This window comes from Pavona decussata, unplaced genomic scaffold, assembly GCF_977016875.1.
Source record: "Pavona decussata unplaced genomic scaffold, jaPavDecu1.1 SCAFFOLD_116, whole genome shotgun sequence".
Classification (NCBI taxonomy): domain Eukaryota; kingdom Metazoa; phylum Cnidaria; class Anthozoa; order Scleractinia; family Agariciidae; genus Pavona; species Pavona decussata.
The window spans coordinates 64,761-89,687 of NW_028145530.1; the positions used below are offsets into that span (position 1 = coordinate 64,761).

Genomic DNA, 24,927 nt, shown 5'->3' on the forward strand with positions numbered 1-24,927 from the left:
GGAAAAAAAAAAACGTGACACACACATAAAAATTACAAAGCTCCGAGTTTGACATTTCAAATCTCCCTCCAAAACAGGGAAGTTGGTTCGCGGGGTTTCCGGTTTGGTTAACTTCCGCAAATGACCAACGGACTTCCTGTCGGTCTTCCATTGTTATGCAGACGACCAATCAAAAAAATTATATTTTTCCATTATCCCAGAGTCTCTCCTGGCGCCGCCCCGCTGACCAAAAAGCCTGAGGACTCTGGGTACGAGATTGGCAAGCCGATGGAAATTTAGATTTTCTTGTATGTGATGAAGATAAAAATCCAAAATTGTGTTTGGTTATGAATTTCAATTTTTTATGATGTCATGTGAAAACCAAGAATAGAGCTCGCTATCCAACTAAACCAAGAATTTTGAAATAAAATGAATTGCCGAATTTTTAGCGCTGTTTTCTCGAATAAATTTTTTTCACTTGGAGGAGCCACTTCAAAGAGCTAAAACTCAAAAGGAATTTGTTCGTTTGCCTTCAAATTTGGACAGTAGCTAGTTTAACATATAAACAACAAAATCGTGTCTGCGAATTTTTTATTTCGAAATCTTTTTTCTCCGAGAGTGATTTTTGTACGATTACTCCACATTTTTTTCATCCTATTTCGAAAATGCTCTATAACTTTTCACTGCGATTGAATATGGCAAAACGCAGACACGTTTTTTTAGCGCTTTGGGTCAGGAAACTGAGGAGCAAATTAAATTAGCAAAAAACAACTTGTAGCTTTAAAAAGGTGATTCGGACGCTCGCAATTAGAGGTCGTGAAAAATTCGACAATTTATTTTATTATAAAATTCTTGGTATGGTTTGATAGTCAGCTCTATAAGCTTTAATCTGATATAGGGGTTTAGGTATCTACAGTTTAAACTGGACGCGCTACATTGCTTAAACGCGAGACACCTCTGAAGGTCCCGGGTAACCTTAATTACTTTTCATTCAGTTTCGGCGCTTTCCTGAATTTTTACGAAAATCCAGCAATCTCAAGACGGCCGCTATTTGGCAATCATGACCTTATTGCCATGTGATATGACGTCATCACCTTGGTATGCAGACATCAAAGGACACATCTTGTGCCCCATGCCTGAGTCCCAGAAGAGTCTGAAGAGGGTTAAAGCAAGTATCACGCTTACGGCAAACGACAGAAGACAAACGTCAGATTCCCAAAAGAATTAATTAGTAAATTGAACCGTGAATTATAATATCTTGTTTGTGGCTCACACAAAACTACGCACCTCACGTAAAAATGGCAAACGACAAATGCAAGAAGCTCATAGTCACGCAGCTATTTCCACTGTTCGCCTGCCGTTGTTTCCGTGAACGCGATACTTAATCTTTCTAAAGTTTTATGAAGACAGCGGCGGACAACTATTAAAGTACCCATAGAAAGTTCGGCCCTTTGTAAGCGGACACAAGTCCAAAAACCGTGATCGTTCTACAAAGGCTTCTCGTTAATCCCCAGCTGAACTCTTGCTTTGTATTTATGTTCTCTTACTAACAGTTTTCTTCGTTAGAAATACCAAAAGAAACCCGGCGTCTTACGTCCTTGTTAATATCAATATTTTCTTCTTTGAATATTGACCGCTTCATTACGATTCCAGTAGCTAACTCGTTGCTGTCTTGGGAACTCGCCTCAGGCTCTTCGCAACTCTCCAATGCTGTTCCACGGTGTTCATAATGACGCCTGCGACCGTTCTTTTTTATGGTCAGCAGATGCTGCTTTTGAAGATTATGCTTTTCTTTCAATTGCAGGACTAAATTACACATCCGAGTCTTGAAGCCGTCTACGATCTCTTTAAACTCAGAAATTGGGAAAGTCTTGTTTTCTAAAGGAAAAATAAAAATAGTAATTAATTTTGCCGGTAAAGGTCTTTACTAGCTTTTAACTCAGACAACTGAGACTAAGAAGAAAGCGGCTGGGATATAGACAAGGGCAGGCTATTTTCATCTTTGGCACGTCTCAATTGAAATGACATATAAACAACGCTTGCGCGAAGGCTTAGAGAGATCTAACGTTCGGCATGTCACACAAAGCAAAAGTGTTCTTGTGTGACCAGCGTAACACCTAAATCTACACGATTGCTCAAGTCTCGTGATTTTTATTGCGTGATAGCTGATATTGGCGCAGCCAGAATCAAATCGAAATCGAAATCGAGCAGATCAGTTTTCAATTGAAAATAATTCACGTTTTCTTTGCTACGCTCTGTGAGTGACTTTTGAAACTCTCGTGACTTTCTCAACCAATGAGAAGCAAAACCAAAATTAATCGTGCCTCGCTTGCACAAGTTTTCCCGCGCTTGGCACCGGCTACAAATACTTGCTTCGAATGCTGAGTGGTTCATTGTGCTGTTTGCCTCTGTTGTGATTGGCCAGAGTAATTAATTTTGTGTTGGTTTAACGAGGTCAAAATGCAACTCCCTCTAAAATGATTGTTTCAGTATAAAATGCTAGTCTTGATTAGTCGTGATTCGTTCGAAAGAAAACTTTAGTGATAAACAATCAAAACAACAGTGTTTCTGTCTCGGAATTATCGGTCTGACAGATGGAAATTGCCCCTTGAAAATTTGCTGGTTTTAATACTAGCATATAAGCCCTGGAAGCTTTGCCTCTCGGGCTAACTCAAATTTCCGCGGGGCAGCCGATATGGTTCCTCGACAGAAACACTCCATTGTTTAAATATATAGTAGCGTAGCCAATCAGGTTAGAACATAAGCAGGTCAAGCAGGTTTATACTAAAAAGTAAACTTTATTTTCAAAAACGGATTGAGTTACCGTGGGGCTGGACTTTCCGTTTTAGCCGGATGCGATACAGAACTTCCCACAAAATGCCTGCCAGGATTCCAGAACATAGCATAGCTACTAACACCATCAGGTTTTTCTTGAACAATTCACTGCCGGTATCAAACAAGCCAGTGGATTTTTCCACTTCTAAAGGCTCGGAGGACTCCTGCAAACGGGTAAAGTATGTCTCAGTTGGTAGAGTTTTGCGAGAACTTACCAAAAGTCGTAATCTTAACGCTTTAAGCCGCAACTTTCTGTCATAAAACCCAAAGTAAACCATAAAAAGCACTTTTCGTGGGTTTTTATCAGTAAACTGCTTCATTAACTTCACTTTATTGCATAGTATAAACCGGGCTGTGACCTGTCAAAGGTCGCCCAAATTCCATAAGTCTCTAATTCTGAGATGGCGTCTAAGTCTAATTTTTCCGATTTTTGAAAAATTCCTTCTACATGGTTGCAATCCAACGAAAGAACGGCTTAAACATGGTAAGTGACTAATTTTAATGTGATCTTTCTTGTAATGGACCTCAATTTCTGATTAAATGAAAATTTAATTAAAAGCTTGTGCCCACTCTCCATTTGAAGTAACATAGTAAAGTGCTAAACGAGAATAGTTTAGTTTACATTGAACCTGAGAATGTTTACCTCTATCGCCTCTACATTTTCTGCCACGTGCTGGAAAATCCTCGCGGTGTTTTCTTGCATGTAATTGTGGAAACATTTCGCAAGTTTTCTTGAATCTCCACCAGTCACCAATCCAAAAACTGATGAGTAGTCATAGATTCTGTATATCCGAAGGAACGGCTTCTCGAACAAGTGTTTTTTGCTTCCTACCATGTAGCCATCAATGAGGACACCGGTAATTTTATTGGATGAGAGCAGCTCGTAGATGTCTTCGAAATTGCGATAAATCTGGTCTAAGAAATAATAATTAATGAATAAATATTAATATAAAAAGTACAATAACGATGATGACGATGATGATGATGATGATGATGATGATGATGGTGGTAGCGGTTTCAATGCTTCGACAACGTTCTCTAAGCTAAAAAGCAAGCTAGGCAATCAAAATACTCGAACCGTGGTAGTGAAAGCTTAAACTGGTAAAGACAACGGATACTTTCACTCTAATCATAGCCTCCCTCGCAGATGTTCTTTTGGTTCGTCACGCAATCTTTCCTTGTTGGGGAGGAAAGATTGCGTGACGAGCCAAAAGAGCGTCTACGAGGGAAGCTACTCAAACGACTGAAATTTATAGCAATTACGGAGATATTTTACTAGCGCCCTCTGTGTAATACGCCCTGTAAAGTGCTTATCTCCACTGAATAATGGTGGTTAACGTTTTCTATGTCGTCTAAATCAGAAAAAAAAATTCGTGCCGTTGGCTACACTACAAGTACCTTTGTCTAATTTGGCGTTCTTTCTCAAAGCTAAATTGTACTCTGCTGAACCGTGAATAGCGGCAACCTGAAACAACGAAATCAGTATTATTAGCAGCGTGTTTGATAGTAAAGATATTCATGCTTGTAGCAAAGCGGAAGCTAGACGTCTTTTAGTAGGAATGACTCGAGAAAGAGATGAGGCATGTATTTTTCCCACTGTTTATTTTACAATGGGCTATTGTTCAGGACGGTGCCTACTTTTGTTCATGCGCATGCGTTCGGCGCATCTTGAGATACGTACTAGGGTTTCCTATTGGTGCCTTGTAATACAGGTGTGCGGAGAAAGCAGAACGCAGCAAGTGCTCTTGGTATTAAAAAAGAAAAATGGGGGTAACCATGAGTTTTTCAGAGATAATACTGAACTTCAATTTGAGAAAAAAAATGTCACACATTGCTTTGTATTTTAGCACTTTTTAGAAGTATCGTTGCTTAATTATCTCTGAAAAACTGCGTGGTTACCCCCAATTATCTCTTTGGATTCCAATAGACCTTGCTACAATCTTGCTTAGATCTGCTTTTCCCGCATAGTCATAACCCGCGCAAAAATACTTCTGTATTAGTAGGTACCGTCCCAAGAAAAAAATTCACTGACATACATCTTAGGAGGGCTTTGTGAATCTGTCCCATGTACATCAGAGCAAGCATTTCACGGCTTTTATCATCTCTATAACCGTCACTAAAGGGAGGGGTTCACGGTTCTGCGCATGTCCATGAATCAAAATACTTTTTCGCCTTTGCTCGCAATGACCCAAGCTTGATTAATTTAATTCGTTGTTTATGAACCATTCTGAAGGGAATAGGTAACTCAGGTGGTATTTTTGTCATATGATTGCGTTATTTCGCATGCAAATAAATCTAAACTCATCAACCTTGGAATAAATCCTAAGGGCCAACGCTAAATTCAATATCGACAAGATGAGCACAATCCACTAGCATTTTTAGTGAATTTTGGTCATCAGTCATTTTGCTTGGACTAATTATAGAATGTGATGACTGAAGTACACGTGAGTGGGATTTGTAAGGCCATAAAGTTTATAAGAAAGAGAAAAAAGCATTTAGATTCATGCACGTGCGCTGAAATGTGAACCCCTGAATTAACCGTACCGAAAACGATGGAGACTAGTACCTTGACCCATAATTCTTGACGTACGAAAACCCTAAAAACGCTCATAAAAGTTCTTAAAATTTCAAACCTAGCATATATAATGTACAGCCGCCATCTTTCCCCGTACAGTGGATTATATATTAACCTTAGCAAGAGCGTGCGCTCTGATTGATTGCACGGAAAACATCGAGACTGTCTTTTCACAGAACTAAGGAAATATGACTAGAAGTTTCACAGAGCGAGAAAATGTTGGGCTTGGCACATTTTTCAGATCATTCCTTTCAGTCTGGAAAAAATTCCATTATAGTAATCAATTTTAAAAGATTGTCAGAATTGTTGTTGCTTTGCCATTTCTGAAAAAATTTGTGGCTACTTCTAACTCTATTTTTCGATTCCTACAGCTCTTGCTAACATCTGCATTTCACGCACAGTCACAAACCACGCGAAAATATCTTCGTTATTTGAGGCAGCTCCTTTAAATGTAGGAGCGCCGGGATGAAAAAAAAAAGTCCTTCGACTTGGGCTGCGTTTTGCGGTATTTGTATGGACGACTTGTGATTATGCTTTTGTATTATAATGGCAAGTAAACACCAGGCCTTTGACAAGAGGGGAATAATTACCTTAGCGCCATAAAGTTTGTAATCTGCTCCAACCGTTTCATTGGTGAGAGAGACTGCGATTGCGCCGACTAACAAGCCAGTGAGAATAACGCCTATCAATGTCCAGACAATGGCCACCAGTCTAGCAACGTACGACAGAGGTAATCGATCGCCGTACCTACAACGAAAACACAAGCAGAAATTAGTGTCGTGCTGCGCGTACTGTGCGGTTGCCACGCCTATGCCATTGGGAGCTTGAGCAACGACGACGGCGACGGCAACGGCAACAATAGGTTTAATGAGCAAAAAAAAATTCGCCCTGCACTTGCGTTTTATATTTTGGTACATTTCTTTGCCGTCCTCTGCAAAACAACAACGTGAAATGACCACATTTAAGGTTTTGTGGAGAACGTGAACGCACGACGGTGAATTTTTCATTTTCTTTTTTAACTTGCACGCCACTCCTACCAATTTGGTTCCTGGATAGTTCGCCATTTTTTGTAAAAGTTGAACGAGTTGAAACAATCACGAAGTAGCACAAATGAAATAAAGATACTATATTCGGGTGACAATTTCGTTGCCGTCGCCGTCGTCTTTGCTTAAGCTCCCTAATTGCTCAAAGCCTGTAACGTTTGATTGGCTTAGAGTTCAAGTTCGACGACATTGAAAAAATAAAGGCTTTTTAAAGTCGATATTTTCTTTAAAGAAACCACGACAGCGACGCAAACGAAAATATCACTTGAAAGTAAAAGTGCCGCTTTACTCGTGTTACTTCGCGACTATTCCAATTCGTTTACTTTCACAATGTGGCCGAACTATCCTGTAACGGAACAGGTGGGAACGGCGTCCAAGTTGAGACTGAAAATGAAAAATCCATCATGTGCTCACGTTCTCCAAAAAACCCTAAATTTGGTCATTTCACGTTACTGTTTAGCAAACTACAGTGAAGAAATGTACCAAAATTTAATTCAACACGCACTTACAGTGCTATTGTTTTTCTCATTAAATATTATTGTTTTGTGACGTTTTCATTGCCGTCGCCGTGGTAACTTCTTAAACTCCCTAATAAGTGTTCTTTCACGCACTCAAGCACAGGAAAATATCCAGAATGTCGGGGCAGAGAAGGAAGGAAAAAAGGAGGAGAATACAATCGTCCCACTTATTTTGAAAACCGGGACTTTCCAACTATGGAAATGTGAGCGCGCTTGTAGTGAAAAACGCAATTGTAAACTAAGTTAAATTACAGGCAATTTCAGTGCAATTTTGGCGCGATTCGGGTGAGATTTCTGTCACGATTTTCTGCATTTCCCCCAAATCTCCGCACGTTGTACGCGGTCACGGTACACTGTGACTCGCAGCCACAAACCGTGCCCAAATCGCACAGAATCCCACGCCACCTGTGAGTTAGGGTTAGGTTATTCAACAAGCCGGCGAGTGGAATACGAGTTATATTTTAAAAAAACAATCAAGAATATTGCTTGAGTCCTAATGATTTTATTTTACAAGTAAGGACCAGAAGTTAGTTGCATAAAATTTAACGTCTGGCGTAACTGCTAACGCCAGACCTTCAGCCCAGTCGCATTCAGTATTTTAACGTCTGACGATAGCATTTACGCCCGCCGTTACTGGTTTTATGCAACTCGTACCAGAAGCGAATTAATAGCCGCTTTTTCTTAGGGATGATATAATGGCTGAATTGCATGGCCGCTAAGGTAAACAGAAATATGGAAATGCATTATACCATGATCCAGTCATTTACTCCAGCATTTACTCCTACTCACCCTACAGTTGTCATGGAAACAAAAGCCCACCAGAATCCTTCCCACATACCAGGGAAGAACGAGCGAGGAAAATGTTCGGTGTTTCCGGTTTGATCCTAAAAAAAAATAACGTGTTGTCGTTGTTGTAGCTTCCAGTGTTGGTAGCTTTAGAATGGTAAAAAAATGTTTAGGGAAGCGCGTTAATCGTGTTTTCCGGGACTTATTTCGGTTCTGAAAATTCTCCTTCTGATTTTGGAAACAAACAAAATCCCTATTCAGATTCGGATAAAGAAGTGGTAGGTTAGTTTAAGAAATGTTTGGCAGTTTGGTTTTTACAGAACGAAGCATAACTGCGTTTTTGTGAAACTGTTATTGTGTTACAAGAAGAATGTCTGATTGCAATTGTGCAACGCCTAAAACCGGTACAGTAATACACTGAGAATACCCCAAAAATGAATGCCCCCACCCCCCCCTCCTCCCTCAAGGTAAAGGTAAAGTCGCACTTGTGACTAGGATTATGTAGCATGCAGCAACAAGGAGTATTGCAGCTTGCTACTCCATCCTGGATGGGATGCTAGTCCATCGCGTGGTTAACCCCAGCAGTATTTCGGTGGTACCCATTTAAACCTGGGTGAAGAGAGACAATATGGTGCAAAGTCTCTTGTCTAATGAAGGAAACAACGCAGTAACATAGGGACCAACCTGGCTTTGAACCACTGACCCTCCGATCTTGCGATTAGAAGTCCAGTTGAAAGTCCGGCGCGCCAATTCCACTACACCATCGCGTCTCCACAACAACCCCCCACCCCACCCGGCCCCTTCCGTTAACCTTAGCTTAAATTCACAACTTGTAAAAGTGATCACATATCTCTTACCACAGCCCAGATGACAAATCCAGCTAAGTAAGCAAGCACGGCACTGAAGACAAACAGAGGCCAACTCTCAAAGACAGATTTCACGAGGGACGTGGACAACGGTGTGCCGTACTTTGTGTTGATGACATATGCAATTCCTGGTGATTCAACGATTCCTATGTAACCAAACTCGTGTCTAAACTTGTCCTGTAGTTTATAACCATACACTGGGAAGCTGAAGTCGGTGAAGTGATGGATGTTCCTGTGAATGTGAAAATTTTATACATTAGACTAATTTACCAGTTGATTTAAGTTTTTCAGGAAGCTAAAGGAGTCCTGGCATCCTGCTTAGTCAACCTAGCGGTTCATTTAAAAATTTAGTTGTTGAGAGAGCATCTCACCTGCTGCTCCAAAGCTCTGGAATACTCTTCCTCTAGAACTGCAGGTTAGCTTGAAATTTTTGAATCGAAACTGAAAACGTTTTCATGTAGAAATGAGTCCTATCGAGTGTCATTCAAGCAGTTTTCTAATTTTATTTATCTTTCAAACACTTTTACTCAATCTTTAGTTACTGAAGCATTTTTTGATACTTCTCACCAAGTTTGCTTTCAGGGACGTAAACCGCATTCGAATATAGAGAATTCGCTCAACGAATATAATAATTATTATTAGTTATTACTATATTTTGATGTTTTTAGTGAAGAGACACGTACAAGCCATGGACTAATGGTAGATGATGATGATGATGACCACGATAATCATGATGATGATAATGATTGCAGTGATGATGGCGATGTGTCTACATGTGTCGTGAAGAAGAAAGATCATCGGTAAAGTGCCAAAAAGAAAATAAAAGTAAACCAAAATTCCCAAAAGTTAAAGCAACGCTAGGAAGCAATACTGAAAAGTTACAACTACTATAGTCTTAGAACTATTATGGTTTTATAACTGAATTACAGAGCCACATTCATTGGCTCGTGCCGTTTTAATAAGGGTGTTATCTCTAACAACAACTTGTAAGTGGAGTAACAACAAGATAAATAAGACCTGCCCCAAGGAACCCATGATACAAGTTAATACATCAACTACTTTATCTCTCCCCATTCTTCACCGCCTAATGGGGCTCGACTGTTTGGCAATCCTCATCGATTTAACAAATCGACGGCAGTTTTCTATGGTCTATACTATTATAGACCATAAAATGACATCATAAAATGTTCCGGCAAATCTCGAGTGCTTTCACTGCCAAGTTAAATCTTTAGGTTTTAGGTTCAAGTTGACATCATTTGTATCGCCTGTACTCTTATAGATAAGCTACGAACCCATCAGCGGGCCGGAATTTTGACAGTTATTGTAAAATTCCACTTGTTATTTTCTCTTAGGGGTACCTTTACTTTCTCTTAACAAATTTATTTTCCAGGAAAACGCCACAAAAATGATGAATAATGTCTAATGTTATTGCTTCACTAAAATGATCAAAAATTCTAGCGTAATCTGGAGAAGCCTTCTGAAAACTACTAGAACTACTACGACCTCTTGGTTTGATAACTTAAAAAACCAGCTATTTAATAGAAGAAAGATCCTCCCAGTTATTTACGCAACTTAAAAGAAAGCATGAAAAAAATTAGGCTCAGTTGTACCCAAGTAATTGACTCTTGCTGCTATGACAACCAGCTTTCAAATTTTCGTTTCCCTCTGTGTGCACGCTCTGCATTGTTGGACAATATTTGCATTTTAAATTTTCTTATTCTGTAGTGACGCTAATAATTAAATCAAATTCTACCTGCGGAAGGCCTCTTCTGTGGATTGAGTGGAAGGTCCACCCTCGCCGTTAAATTTAAAGTCGACGTATGACTTCCCGTGCGCTCGACAAGACTGGCAGCAGGTCACAGCCATATCGTTTACGAAGGGTGACACCAGGCCACCCGGGGCGTGGTCTGTTCCGTTTCCCTTGGTGACGTATGGATCCAGTAGCATCCAGTTGGTTGTTAAACGCTTTTCACATCGGCATGTATCTGAAAATGGGCAATGAATCGATTAAAAAAAACCGTTCAAAGAAAACAAAACTCGTTAGCAATACGGCCTCAACGGCGCCCGTGCGGTTTCACGGTATACGGCTTTTGAGAATATTCCTGTAACAGGTCCGCCGCAAGGCCTGAAGAAGCCGCACGGCCTATGCTAGTGAGACGTAAGACCTCAAGCACTCAATGCTACTCTAAACCAAAAGTTGAAATTCTCTGAACAGGTGAGCTGTTACGAGATATCACTTGATAATGCTTTTTGGACGACTTCATTCTTTGTCGTAGACACTTATGGTGATAATGATGATGGCGATGATGACGATATAAAGTGTGGATGTTAATTAGACTTCACGTATGTAATACATACTGACAGTAATGATGATCATGATGTTAACCCTATCTTGTGTTTATTGACTTTGATGATAACATGTCAAAAATTGTTGACAGGTAGTTTTTTTTCAGAAAATGAAAAATCCCTTCCTAAAATAAAGAAAACTTTTTTTCTTACCGTAACGTTTATGTTTTAAGCTTATATTAGTGCTTTTTAGTGGTTATGATAACTTGTCGTTCAATTTCGACGCTTTTCTGAAGTTCTGGGAAGATGGGGAGCAGGGATGGCACAGTGGTGAGAGCACTCGCCTCCCATCAATGTGGCCCGGGTTCGATTCCCGGTCTCGGCGTCATATGTGGGTTGAGTTTGTTGTTGGTTCTCGTCCCTGCGCCAAGGGTTTTTCTCCGGGTTCTCCGGTTTACCTCCCTCCACAAAAAACATTTCCAAATTCCAATTCGATCTGGAATCCAAGGGACCCAGGTTTGTCAGTCGTCAGACTGTTAAGTGTCACCCTCGTTAAACAAAGTTGATTTATTTATTTATTTTTATCCAGAAATCCAAGATGGCGGATCCAAGATGGCCGCCATGTGACAATCATGACGTGATCAGCACGTCATTTGATGCCATCAGGGAGCTTAAGCACAGACGTTCGTGAGTTACGGACGGCAACCGGAAGTTGAATTTTTTCCTTTTGGAGCGTTTTTCGTCTGTGGCTCACGAACATCTGTGCTTAACCTCCTTATTAATTTGCGTTGCGGACCTTAAAGGATAGTGTCAACGATATTGATAGCGATGACGATCATTTTGATGACATGATAATGATGATGATGATGATGATGATGATGAGGATGATTAGACTTCACCCTGACGGGGCTCCGTTTGATGCGCGTAATTTCAGAGAGAATACTTACAATTATAACATAACACGCTCCCGAATAATCTGATTGAATTGTTGGCAAGGAAAAGCAAGTTAAACAAAGCCGTGAGAAACGTAATCAGTGTTGGTTTACGAAAGAATCTTCTTCTTTGTTCATTGAATGCCATAAACTTAATAATGTTTCCAATGCGGAAAAGTTTGACTACGGCTCTATCAAAGTACAGCCAACAAGGCACAGCCAAGACGATAATAACTCATAGAGAACGTCCCAGTGAGTAGTAGCGAATGTGTTTCGATCGGAGAAGACGATTTTTATGTTTCTTTCTACAAGCACAATAAAGAACTTTCCTGGGAAATAGCACACGATCATTCTCTGTCAGCGAGCAGGCGACACGACAACTGACACAATCAGATCTGAGTATTCGCAAAAGTCCACGGTAAATGCCTGTCAATGCAGTTTACAAAAGCGGAGCTTGGTTGTACATCAGACTTAACTGTGCCTAAATCTGGTTTGCTTAGCGTACTAACTTAAGGAGATTAGTGGCAAATCCACTCCCTTTCGAACTTAACGCTTAACAATTAGAAGGTTCCCACGAAGAACACAATTTAATGTAATATTGCTTACCTGCGAAAATCACCTCACCGGGACCGTCTCCTTTTATTGTCAGTCCTGTAATCTCGATTCGGTACACGGCAAAACTTTCTAGTCCTGTGAGAACGGTAGATGTATTTTCCGCGGGGATAATCACTTCCCTGGGGTTTTCTTGATAGGGACATTGCCCGATTTCAACGGCTTGATATCGTATTCTGTAACCGGCCAGTAGTCCGTTGAGAAGATAAGGGGGGATGTGGTTCCATCGCAGAGGAATTGTATGAGGTGTCCATCTACTTTCGGCCTGCACGTGTAGCGGTGAAACGTCAGGGACTGTAAGATTAATAAGAACACTGTGAAATTAGAGGGAAGGAGAGCGCGACAAGACATATAGAAAGAAACAAACTTGGTAGACATTGTGTAGACGCTAAATATAACCCCTTGGAGTCCAAGGGGGCTTTGTGTTGGATCAGATGACTTAGTAAGTTTTCCCAAGCCTGTGTTGGCTTAATCCAAAACACTTCTTTAAATGATCCTTCTCTCTTCGTATCATATTTATCACGCAGGAGTGGTATCGTTACATATTACAAGATGGAATAAATATACTTTATTTAAGTGTCAATGTATTTAGTGCAGGGCACTAGTTGAGGACACTTTCCTAATCGAATTGGAATTAAGAAATGATGGTTTTTGAGGAGAAGGGAAAACCGGAGAAACAGGAGAAAAACCTCGCGGAGCGAGGACGAGAACCAACAACAAACTCAATTCACATATCACGCCGAGTCCAGGAATCGAACCCGGGCCGCACTGGTGGGAGGCGAATGCTTTCAGGGTCACCCATCCCTGCTTCCCAAATACAGGCCACTCACAAGTTTCGAGGCAAGAAATGAATAAATGTAGAAGCATATTTCCCGGAGACAGGGATCCTCTAGGGTTTGGGTACATTTTTGCAGGCTCACAAATCAGCCGACTTACCATCTTGATCTGTCTTAAAAACTTTTCCTGACACAACTCCGTCTCCTTTACTCGTGTATGCTAACACGGTAACATTATAAAGCGTGAATTTCTTCAATCCCTTGATGCTGAGCGATCGTTGGCTTGGAGGGAGGTTCTCGGTCATAGACGAACCGTTTCCGTTGATCTCCGTGTAGTAAACTTTGTAACCTAGAATGATGCCATTCTTGTAAGCGTCAGGCACATCAATCCATCTTAAATGAAGGGCAGTTGAATGTGGTGTCGAAACTTGCAGGTTAGGTGGACTACGATCGGGTGCTTTTGGGGGAGAGAAAAAAAAAGTGAAATTAAAGTTTATTATTTACCCTGAGGTCTTCAATATTTTTTTTCCGAAAGCGCGTGTTAACAAGTCGTTTACTGTAGTTAATATGACGGTCAAATTTGAAGTTAAGTAGCTGACGAAAGAAAAAGCTGAAATAGCCCTGATCATCGTGGTAAAAGTTATGGCTTTTAGTATCTTTCAACAGTTACGGGCTATAAATCGTTTTCAAAATCTCAGTAAATGAACTACGAAGTCATCCATTGGTCTATCGATGTTATTTCAGTTGTTACATGAAACGTCACTACTATTTCTCGATCCGTGACGTTGAGAAGTTAAACATTAAAACGGAAACGGAATTGTTTAATCAAGTTTCAAACAAAACAACAAAGAAAAGAAAACGAAAGACAAAAAACTTACTAGAAACAAAAAACAAATAACCTGTAAACAATATATTAATACTGATTGCAGGACTGGTTTATTCACAGGTGAATTAACGTCATGCACGTCCATCTCCACTACATGGGATCCAACAACGAAAAGTATTCAGAACAGTTTATTTGTGCGTTGGGTTGTCCTCTACATTCAAAAGTTTTGACAACCCATGTTCTTTAAAATTAAAAATTATTAATCTAAAAAATGCTCTCAATTAAATTCTAAGTATCTACGTACTGTCCTCATCTGTGGAAACGTTAACTTTCTTGCCGCTCACGCCATCCTTGTTTGTCCTCGCCACAACATACAAAGAGTAATTGGTGAATTTGTACAGTCCCACCAACTCAACTTCTAAAGTCGCAGAATCAACGGTGACATTCCTTAAGGAGCGAGTGAAGTATGTCTCCTGTTCAATATAGTATACGCGGTACTCCCGTAAAATCCCTCTAAGACCCACAGTGCTTATGGGTTGCCACGTGACACGAATGCTAGTCGAGCTTGTATTAAAAGCGGTGATGTTTGTAGGCGCAACGCGCGGAGCTGAAGTGAAGGAGCAAACATGGAAAAGACGTTAGACTAAGAGGGTGAAAGGATTCTAAGGAAACTCTCATCGCGATCAACACGTGGTTAGCCATGATCAATTAAAAAAGTTAAAAAATACATTTACAGCAAGCAGTATGATTTTTTGGTACAACTTTTTGACCGCACTTGGTTACCGTTCACCTAAATGCAGTAAGGTAAAGTAAAGTCGCACAAGAGCCTAAGTGGCCCACACGGCCGGAGCTTAGCCAGGTTTCTGTAGCATGAAGCAACTAGGAGTATTGCTACTCCCCCCTGGATGGGATGCTAGTCCATTGCAAGGTTACCCCCAGCAGTATGTCGCCGGTACCCATTTATACACCTGGGTGAAGAGAGACAATGTGGAGCAAAGTTTTTGTCTAAGGAAACAACACAGTAACGAAGAGACCAACCTGGCTTCGAACCAACGCCCTCAGATCCTCCGACCGTCCGATCGAAAGTCCGACGCGCTAACCACTACACCACCGCGCCTCCACTAAATGCAGTAACGCGGAAAAATTAATTCCTTTTGTTTTCGAAGGAATCATGATCGGTTAAGAGAGCGAAATAAGGTCAGCTAGCATTTTCGGAAAGGTAACATTAGAATATTAAAAAAAAAAACAACATGTGATATGACAAGAAAGTCAAAGTACTGATCAGTCAGGTCAGTAGCTATTATTTGAATAGGTTATTTCCGAGTTGATTTGAATCTTATTATGAAAGCGAGGTTAAGTACAAAGTTTTCATTATGCAAATTATTTTTTTTTCATATGCAAACAAAAATTTGCACTTAGCCTCGCTTGCATAAGAGGTTTATAGCAACTCGGAATTACACCCAGATTGAAAAGTATCTTAATAAGTTCTTAACCAGTAAAATTACAATAACAATAGAAAGGTTAAGAATGACGTTTACGGCAATTGGTAAACTTAGGACCACACGACCATGTTTATCCTATATTTGCCGCTTGCTGTTTTCAGTTTCTCTGTCAAATCGAGTAGTTTTGCGTTAGCATCAAAGGCCAGAATTAGTTTGCACTATTCTCATCTTTGTACCCTTTATTTCAAGAAAACACAAACGCGAATCTCAGGTTTGCCGAACAACCTTACGGAACTGACTCTGGAAGGGATAGCAGTAGACATCCCACTCTCAACGGATATCAATCACGTACCTTCTTCATCGGTGGTTCCCATCAAAGGTGCACTCCAAGGCCCATTTCCCTTGCTATTAAACGCACAAACTTGTACGCTATAGTTTGTCCAAATTTCCAAACCTCCGAAGGTGATGCTCAATTTTGCAGCTCCAAGAACACTAACATTTCTCATAAAATCACCCGTGTTGTTGCTGAGAATGACCCTGTAACCCAAGATAATGCCATTTCTGTCTTCTTCAATGACTGGAAACCAGCTAACTTTCAAGGCGGTCGTGTTGGCAGGAAGAGCTGATACATTGACTGGAGCACTCTCTGGAGCTGTTTATGAAAAGTGAACTGAGTTAACAAGTAACAGAATTCCTGAAGACGTAATTAACATTTTGGTTGTTACAAGAAAAGCCACGTACAGCAAAATTTAAGTGCATGTGTTCTGACCATAAGTAAAACTAAAGGAACATAACAGAGATAATGTAAAAACTTGTCTGCTTTACAATAGGCCATTTCCGAGTGGCCTGTACCAGGCTCCGCGAGAGACGGTAAGGAGCGGGCGAGCGGAACGAAAACGAGTCCCACCTCGTTTTCGTTCCTCTCGCCCGCTCCTTCGCGTCTCTCGCGGAGCCTGGAACAGGCTATTTCCGAGTTGCTTTGAACCTCGTTATGAAAGCGAGGCTAAGTGCAAAGCTTTTCATGTGAAGGCTAGTTTTATTAGCATATATAATTTCTAACTTTCATAACTAAAACTGTGCACGAAACCTCGCTCAAAGCAATTCGCCAGTGGTTGACAACCATGATGTTATAAACAGTTTTTCTTTTAACAAAAAGAGACCTGTAAGCTCGATTATATTGTTATTTTATATATCCCTCTCCCTTTAAATATTGGACTCACTGAACTCATATATACTTTTTAGCTCGACAACCCAAGAAATACTGCCGAGGTGTAAATCTATTATTTTTTAAGGTAAATCTTTATTGAGAATGATGATTATTCTAGAAAGTGACGCAGGCATACTCGGCTTGCGTCACTTTCTAGAATAATCATCATTCTCATTCATTCACCAGGCTGGAAATATTCCATCACATTTCTTTCATAAATCTTTATTGTAGGCAGGGTGCTACAGAATATTTTTTTAAGGCCTATCAGTATGAAACCTCTTCCTCGACTCTCTTAGAAAGTCAGGCAAGCGACTCTATATAGTTTTTGCAGCTGGCTAAATAGTGTTTCAAAGAGTGTTTTATGAGTGAGTGTTTTAGTGGAAAACATAACACTCCAAAAAGTCATACGAAACTACATCCCGTACCCGAGTGGCGTATTTTCCATATCCTCACTAGTGCGGATATAGATTCGTCTATATAATAAAAAGAAAATTACACGGCGGCTTGAAGATATAACTTTTATTTTCTCGTGTTATAAACAATATCTTACTCGCTGGGCTCGTTCGTAAAATATTGTCTTTACCACTCGAAAATAAAATTCATATTTTTACTTCATTTAGAATGATGTACGGCATTAAATAGACACGTTACCACTCTCATCCGTCATGGAGAATACAGCCTCTGAAATGTTTCCATCTCCAGCAATTGTAAATCCCAGCACACGTATCTCGTACATTGTAAAGAATTCTAGATCAGCAATCTCTACATGAAGGAAACTTGGATGTACAGTCACATTGCGGAAGCTGTCCATTGGTCTATCTTTCCTTCTGTAGAATATGCGATAGCCTAGTAGAATCCCATTTACGTGATCCACCGGAATAGTTTGCCATGTGACATTAATGCTGGTGGAGCTTGTGTTACAAGCGATGATATTCGTTGGCGGATGGCTTGGAACTGGACGAAATAAAAAAGAGAAATTAACTATAAGCCTTTTCGTTAGTAGTGGTTATGCGAGAAAACTCATATCTGAAAACGGTCATAAACAAAACGTAAAGCCAGTGACACGAAGTTCAACATTTGTTAAGTAACAAAAGTTGTACTTGTTGTTCAGCAAATCAATGCTGAGAACTGTATCATGTGATTCTCAAAATGAATCTGAACAAGCAGTTCAACATGTTGAAAGGAATAGAGCCGGACTACATTCAGTTCAACAACGTGCAACATGTACATGTCGAACGCAAGAGAAAACATTAAGCAATTTATCATCCAGACATCGCTCAACCATCGCTCAAAATTTGTTGAGCAACAAATGTTGAAGCTGTAGTTGCACAGGCATGAAAGTTTCAGTTGTGGCATTTATATACTAATGCTCAGTTGTCTGAAGCTTGTATCAACAGCAGGACAACACTTAATGGTAAAATGACGTAAAAGAGACCACCAACTAAACTAGGTTGCACCTGTCCTATTTGCCCGTTCCGGAGTTGAAATGAAGACTGGCGACGGGGTTAAAACTTTCATTCAATCAGAAATTGTAGTCCATCACGAAAAAGATCACACTAAAATTACTCAGTTTACCAAGTTTGAGGTTCTGTCGTTAGATTACAACCATGTAGAAGGCTTTCAAAAATCGGACAAATTAGAGACTTTATGGATTTGGGGGACGCCATCTCAGAATGAAACATATGTGTGGCATTTGGGTGACCTTTGACAGGTTACTACGCAAATGAAGCAAAACCAGACCTAGGAAACTTACTAATTTTTATGTGATCTTTCTGGCGATGGGGTTCATTTCTTCATATGACGCAATTTGAACAATGTGTAAACTAGGGCCAAGTCCCTTTATGAACTTCGGAACGGGCAATGCCCAAGCACTTTTAAGATAACGTCCTCGATTTCCGTGGGTGCTTTACATGACAAAAAGAACGTACAGGTCCGACGATAGACATTTGACTATCCGCAAAAGTATCCTGGTCTCGATATAATCACCTTAAGTACCAATTCTTTGGCGCTGTTTGTGGCCAGCTGTTTCAAATTTTAGGATACAATGCACTCCAAGAATTTGTTTTACAAAAGTACTAATTAGCTTTCCAAATCAAACTCTAAAACTTGGATCGGCAAAATAATTACCATCTTGCGCCGTGGTCAAATTAATTTCGTGGCTTGGTACTCCATAATCGACAGTGTAAGCCAGCACCTGGATCGTATAGCTCGTGTACTTCTTTAATCCACTCAACTGAAAGCTTGGCGAGGAAGGATCACTAATGGCACGCCGTCTTCGACTAGGTACAGGTACAGGAATAGAGATGTTTTGACGTGTGTCTTCAGGTGATTGCGTGACAAAGTAAACGATGACGTAGGCGCGTAATATGCCGTTTATGTGCTGTTTGTCCACTGGCTTCCATGACAGGGTTAATGCTGATGAACCAGGAACCGCGCCTGTTAGATTTGAGGGTGGACGGCTGGGGGCTGAAAGGAAAGCGACTCTTAGGAATTGAACACAAACAAAGAATTTAGTCTTTAGTAGTCCACAAAGGAATGGATTGTTCACTGTTGTTTTGCTCAATTTTAGCTTTTTTTGATTCACCCACTCGATTAGTTCAATTTTTACACTATTTGGGTGTCCCAAACTCCACACACACAACGTTTTGTCAATTAATATTGTATCTGAATATTATAACAACGACGAATACTGAGAACCGTGGCTGCGGACTCGATACTCGGACTCAGTACTCGATACCATCGATACTCAGTTCTTCTTGAATAACATCGATACTCAGTATCTGTAATATCGCTACCAAATGACACTCAAGTCAAGTGACTGCTTGTGAGAACTGTTTTCTTTTCAACACGAATTGCCTGAATATATTTAAAATTTCATAGATCTGGTCAAGGGAGAAGGGAGGGGTGGGTAAGCACTTACCAGCCTCTTTGGTCCGAACGGAGATGACGTCACTGGAGTTTCCTTCCCCTTTACTGTTAAACGGCACGATGCGTGCGTCATACTCGGTATAAGGAAAGAGATCTTCAATGACCGCCTGATCTAAAGACTGCACAGTGAGGTTCCGGGTGATGTTTCTAAGTTTGTCAAACAGAAAAATACGATATCCTAAAATAGCTCCATTTGCGAAGTCATTGGTCAGCGGTTTCCAGGCAAGAGTTACGCTTGTAGCGGATGTAGCCGCTGGTGTGATGTTTTGTGGGCTTCCTTCAGGAACTACGATACAACAAACAGAAATTGTTTAATGAAACATTTTACCACAAGAAAAAAAATACGAGCTACTTCTTTTATCGAGGTTTAAACTAGTCTCAGTCTTACATTTGCAAAAGAATACATGAGTTCTTCTAAAAAAAAAAGATATAATACTGAATTGTTCATGAGGCCTTTATGCTGACGGTTTAAAAAACTGATTGTTCTGAAATGCCAAGGAGACCTTCTCTTATCAAGCCTCATAGTTTCGAAAGGTTCTCTTGCCACTATATATTTGAATCTGAAGTTCTGTCTTCTATTATTCCTTCTGCTGTAAGGTACAATGAATAAAATTTGTTATACTTCCTGGTTAAATATTCCATTGGATATTCTAGAAGAAGAAGAAGAAGAAAAAAAAGAAGAAGAAGAAGAAGAAGAAGAAGAAGAAGAAGAAGAAGAAGAAGAAGAAGAAGAAGAAGAAGAAGAAGAAGAAGAAGAAGAAGAAGAAGAAGAAGAAGAAGAAATACTCACCGTCCTCTCCGGTGAGAACAGTTATCCCGTCGCTAGCGTTGGTAAAAGCTTTATGGGTCACACCCGCCACGCTAATTGTATAAGGCGTGTATTCGTTCAAACCAGTTTGGTGCCATGACATGCTGTTGATGTTAGAACAGGGTGATACCATCACCTCATATACCAATTGCGCCTTGGTAGAGTTATCTTTAGCTACACTGATAGTCACTTCATAAGCACTGACATTTTCATATCTTGAATCATGTGGCACAAGGTCCCACGTGATGTTTATACTGGTGGAGCTCGTGTTGTAAGCTTGAACGTTTGTTGGTGGCCCTGGAACTGAACAAGTTGTTTTCGTTATTATGTGAAGAAGTGATAAAAATAACCTACAGGTGGAGGAAGGGAAAGGAGGATGAAGCTGGAGGGGTACGAGTTAGGAATGATGTGTTTGTGTGCGCTACGTTGTCACATTTTTAGGAACATGCAGAGCATAAGAATTAGGTCAAGGATATAAATTTTTGTTTTTCTCTGAATCGGTCCAAAATGAATGTCAAATCGAATCATATTCCGAAGTTTGGGTGATTTGCATATCCAATTTGCATGCGTATTGTGTCTGAATAAAATCCAAAACTCCTCTTTCTTGAAGACCTGTATCTCATCTTTAAACTAATAATAAACTTCAAACTCTACATTGCTTCCGAATCTACATCTTCAAATATATTTTATAAATTTAAAACTTTGTTCACTCAGTAGTTTACCAAGTACCCAGAAATGCACTGCGCGCCGGCGAATTTGATACGGCACCTTTAAAGCTAATGCACAGCACATGAACTCCGCCTAAGGACTGTTCTTGAAGAATACCCTTGTTACTATGCACGCTGGCTTCAAAAATTATCTATTGTCTCTCAGTCAAAGAAAAATCATGCTTATTGTTTTTAAGGATCTTACCAGCTTTATCAGTATCTGCCTCCGCGTGGGCACTGGGTCCGACTCCTTTGATAGTCAATGCCGCGACACTGACATGGTAGTGAGTACCAAAATCAAGGCCATTTATTTTACACCAGGATGAGTTGGAACACGACGCATTTGTCCAACCATTGGGCTCACTATGCTTTGTGTAGGACACTCTGTAGCCAATAATTATTCCAAAGATTCCCTCCTGTGGTACTGGACCCCAGCGGACAAAGATGCCGCTCGCACCAGTGCCATGCGCGGTAATATTTGTTGGAGGGAGAGTTGGAACTGACAAAACAAATGCAAGATGTTACTTAGAGGGTGATACCCAACGTTGTCCCCTCCAAAATTCAAGGGAAAAACCGTGGTAAAGAGTTAAGGTCAAGCGAATCCACCATCATCATCATCATCATGGTCATCATCATCATCATGGTAATCATCATCATCATGGTAATCATCATCATCATCATTATCATCATCATCATTATCATCATCATCACTGTAAACCTAATTAGTATCTACAGTTGTTGTCCCCCCTCTTAACTTTGTAAATTCAGAAACGTGGAAAACATGTAACTGCCACAAGACTTTTCTCCAGATTGCTGTTTTCCACGTTTCTCGTTGGAGCTCACTGGCAGCAATATGCTCATGGGTTCAACTTCCACCAGGGAAACAATTTCCTTTATTCAATATCCGTATTCCTCTAGAAAAATAATATTTCACTTTTGTTAGATGATGTTTTAACGTCTTTAGGCCAGTAAAGTAATTTCTGAAACGCCAGCAAATAAATTCAAGGAATGGTTTTTAACGTAACGTTGCTGTTGTTTTTAGTCTTCTTGTTTGCCCTAGCATAGGTATAAGCCTCCCAAGCAGTCGTTTTTAGGTAATACGAGTCCCCTAAAAACTACTGCGTGGGAGGCTATAGCATAGGGAGTTCTAGGCGTTTGCACCATGTTGACGTCTCCCTTTAGTTGAACAATGAGCGTCCAAGTCCAAGTCCATCCAAGACAGAGACAAGCATATTCACCAAAAATGTTAGGTGCAGTTTGGCCAAGTCAACTACTTCACAAAAAGGTAATAATTATTTGCAGTGAATGAAAGGGTCTCATTAATGTGATGTTACATGTACAAGGAACAATTTTTAACGTAACATTGTCGTTAAACGTTGTGAGCGTGTTACATGGTGCACGGACAACTTTGAAAGGAGTAATTTGTTGCGGTAAAACATTGAAAGTTTTCTTTATCTGACTCGAAAAACTTGCAACGAGTTGTCCAGAAAAGGTTGTGTTAAAAATTGTCTGCGCGCTGTCTTGCGTTTAGAATTGTTGTCCAAACTTGTCCTCTTTTAACTTCATCTCTATTGTCTGATTGATTTGATGGTTTGCTTAACTGATTGATTGAAAGACTGATTAATTGATTTATCATGAATGCTTTCTCGGGCCATGGATTTCGTCCAAAGACTCCGCGGCCAAAACTAAAAGTACACGACAGCAGGATTTAATCCCTGAATTGAAAACCTGAACAAGAGAAAACACTTACTCTTACCATCCTGGTCCGTCATAGCAAAGATGGGACTGCTGAGAGGGCCCGTCTTGTCTCTCTCAGTAAAACCCAGCACTTGAATGCTGTACTTTGTAAACTTTCGTAGATTGACAAGGCTGGTTTCATTTACGTTTCCATTCCCAAGCGTGACATTTGTTGCCGTGCTGTTGCCATCTTTGACGGCAAAGAATACTACTGAGTATCCCTTTATCTCTCCCACAACCTGTTCAGCAGGTATTTTACTCCATTTAACTCGAAGACTTGTGGAGCTTGTGTTAAATGCAGTGATGGACGCAGGAGAAACACTGGGAGCTAAATGAAGGGGAAGAGATATTGAAATTTGATGAACAACGGGAATAAAAGAGAAAAATGGAGCATTCTGCCTTAGGAAGTTCGCGCTAATTGTTTTTGCGACCATTCTTACTGAGCACTTATTGAGTCGCCTTTCGTAAGGAGGTGCCCCTACTATAGAAATGCTCTTCGTGATAGGGAAGGCTGACTGTACCCCATTGCCTCTTGCAACACAAATTACGCTTAATTCATTGATAATGAATCACCTAAAGCAGCTGTCCATATGAAGATCGGACTGCTCATTCTTCCTTCCCCCTCCAATGCAAAACTCCTGGCGGTGATCTTGTACTCTGTGTAAGGCGTCAGATTCTGTATCTCGTAAAACGAATCGTTCGTCCGCAAGGTTACATTAAAGTCTTGGCCACGTTTGGTATCTCGGTAGAATATCTGGTAACCTTGAAATACTCCTTGTGAGAGTTGAGTAGGTCCATGCCAATTGATGGTGAGGTCGATCGACCTTTCTTTGGAATGGTTCTGAGCTTGAAGACTAACTGCTGTTACATATACTAAAAAAAACAACATAGGGACGTAATGCGTACAGAGATTTAGCTTTACGTTCATTCAGATTTGTTTGTAAGCACTGTTAAAGTCAACAGAGAAAATTTACATAGAAATATGAAAAACTAAATTCAGAAATTTCCACTTCCTAACACAATCTCTAGGATGATTAGTTTTCGTACATCTTAATAACTTGCGAAAGTGGAGGCCCTCAGCAAATCAAATTTTCAAAAAAAGTATATATAAATAAAATAATATAAAATAAAGACCTGCCACACTGCATTCTTACCTCATTTAAAAAAAAGTAAGAAAGAAGCGAACTCTTGTATTTTGAGCTTAAGTTATTCGGATAAAGCTATCCAGAAAAACACTCACTGTCATTTGCTTCAATGTGCAAAATCTGGTATGGGCTTGCTTCTAGCCAGTTTATAACAGGTTCAACTGCTTTGTATCCAGTTTCGGCAAATTTCATGGTAAACTCGCATCCCACGGCACTACCCTGTGCTTCCCTGGAAAAAAGATCCATGAAGTACCAAAAACGTCATTCTGAAGTCAAAGGTTGAAGACTAAACCATGTATTTTTAGTATCACTTTGAAAAGCTCACAAAGTGAAACAAATCATGATATTGAGAGTACCTACTTTGTACTCCCTCCATCTTTTAGCCCGCCAGAAAGATGAAATTTCTCGGACTTTGCGACTCCTTTTTCTCCATCTTTTCAAGACGAGTCGAGAACTCTGTTGCAAGAACCAATCTAAAAAACACTGTTTGTAGTTTCTGAGCCTTTGCTAGAATACGGGGCAATATAAAAGTCTAGCGAAAAAATATTTTTGCTGAACTGTATTTTGCCAGTTCATAAACAGCAAAGGTAAGCAGTAAAAGGTTTTGCAGTAACAATATAAAATGACAGCACACGCCTTGCAAATACAATGTACAGTCAACTCTCTCAAAACGACCACTTCTCGTAAGCGACCACCTCCCGTAAGCGACCACTTCGTAAACAACCGTTTTGTATCTCAGTTAAATACTGTTTCAAGAGCTCTCTCGTAAGCGACCACCACACAAATTTCTAAGGGACCGCGACCACTTTTTAGGCCAGAAATTTGACATATTCTTTTGTTTTCTGTTTCCGGTAAGCGACCACCCAACATATTCGCGTATGATCTGAGTAAATAATTACTCAGAAGCAACAAAAGTTCA

The 24,927-nt window shown here is 40.2% G+C and overlaps 1 protein-coding gene across 1 annotated transcript in view; it reads right to left on the reverse strand.

The window, feature by feature from the left end:
- Positions 1 to 347: 347 nt before the first annotated feature.
- LOC146469821 (uncharacterized) overlaps positions 348 to 24,927 on the reverse strand; it is a 55,138-nt gene continuing 30,558 nt past the window's right edge. The window contains exons 20-39 of the mRNA XM_085122796.1: positions 24,104 to 24,237; positions 23,437 to 23,736; positions 22,883 to 23,191; positions 21,332 to 21,625; positions 20,402 to 20,722; positions 19,604 to 19,897; positions 18,811 to 19,149; positions 17,335 to 17,637; positions 15,829 to 16,128; positions 14,339 to 14,641; positions 13,369 to 13,665; positions 12,427 to 12,726; positions 10,356 to 10,587; positions 8,594 to 8,834; positions 7,740 to 7,834; positions 5,980 to 6,136; positions 4,213 to 4,279; positions 3,458 to 3,729; positions 2,804 to 2,978; positions 348 to 1,857 (exon numbers count right to left, since the gene is read on the reverse strand). Of these exons, the coding sequence (XP_084978922.1) occupies positions 1,526 to 1,857; positions 2,804 to 2,978; positions 3,458 to 3,729; positions 4,213 to 4,279; positions 5,980 to 6,136; positions 7,740 to 7,834; positions 8,594 to 8,834; positions 10,356 to 10,587; positions 12,427 to 12,726; positions 13,369 to 13,665; positions 14,339 to 14,641; positions 15,829 to 16,128; positions 17,335 to 17,637; positions 18,811 to 19,149; positions 19,604 to 19,897; positions 20,402 to 20,722; positions 21,332 to 21,625; positions 22,883 to 23,191; positions 23,437 to 23,736; positions 24,104 to 24,237 (5,065 nt within the window). The 3' untranslated portion in view covers positions 348 to 1,525. The remainder of the gene's footprint in view (positions 1,858 to 2,803; positions 2,979 to 3,457; positions 3,730 to 4,212; positions 4,280 to 5,979; positions 6,137 to 7,739; positions 7,835 to 8,593; positions 8,835 to 10,355; positions 10,588 to 12,426; positions 12,727 to 13,368; positions 13,666 to 14,338; positions 14,642 to 15,828; positions 16,129 to 17,334; positions 17,638 to 18,810; positions 19,150 to 19,603; positions 19,898 to 20,401; positions 20,723 to 21,331; positions 21,626 to 22,882; positions 23,192 to 23,436; positions 23,737 to 24,103; positions 24,238 to 24,927) is intronic.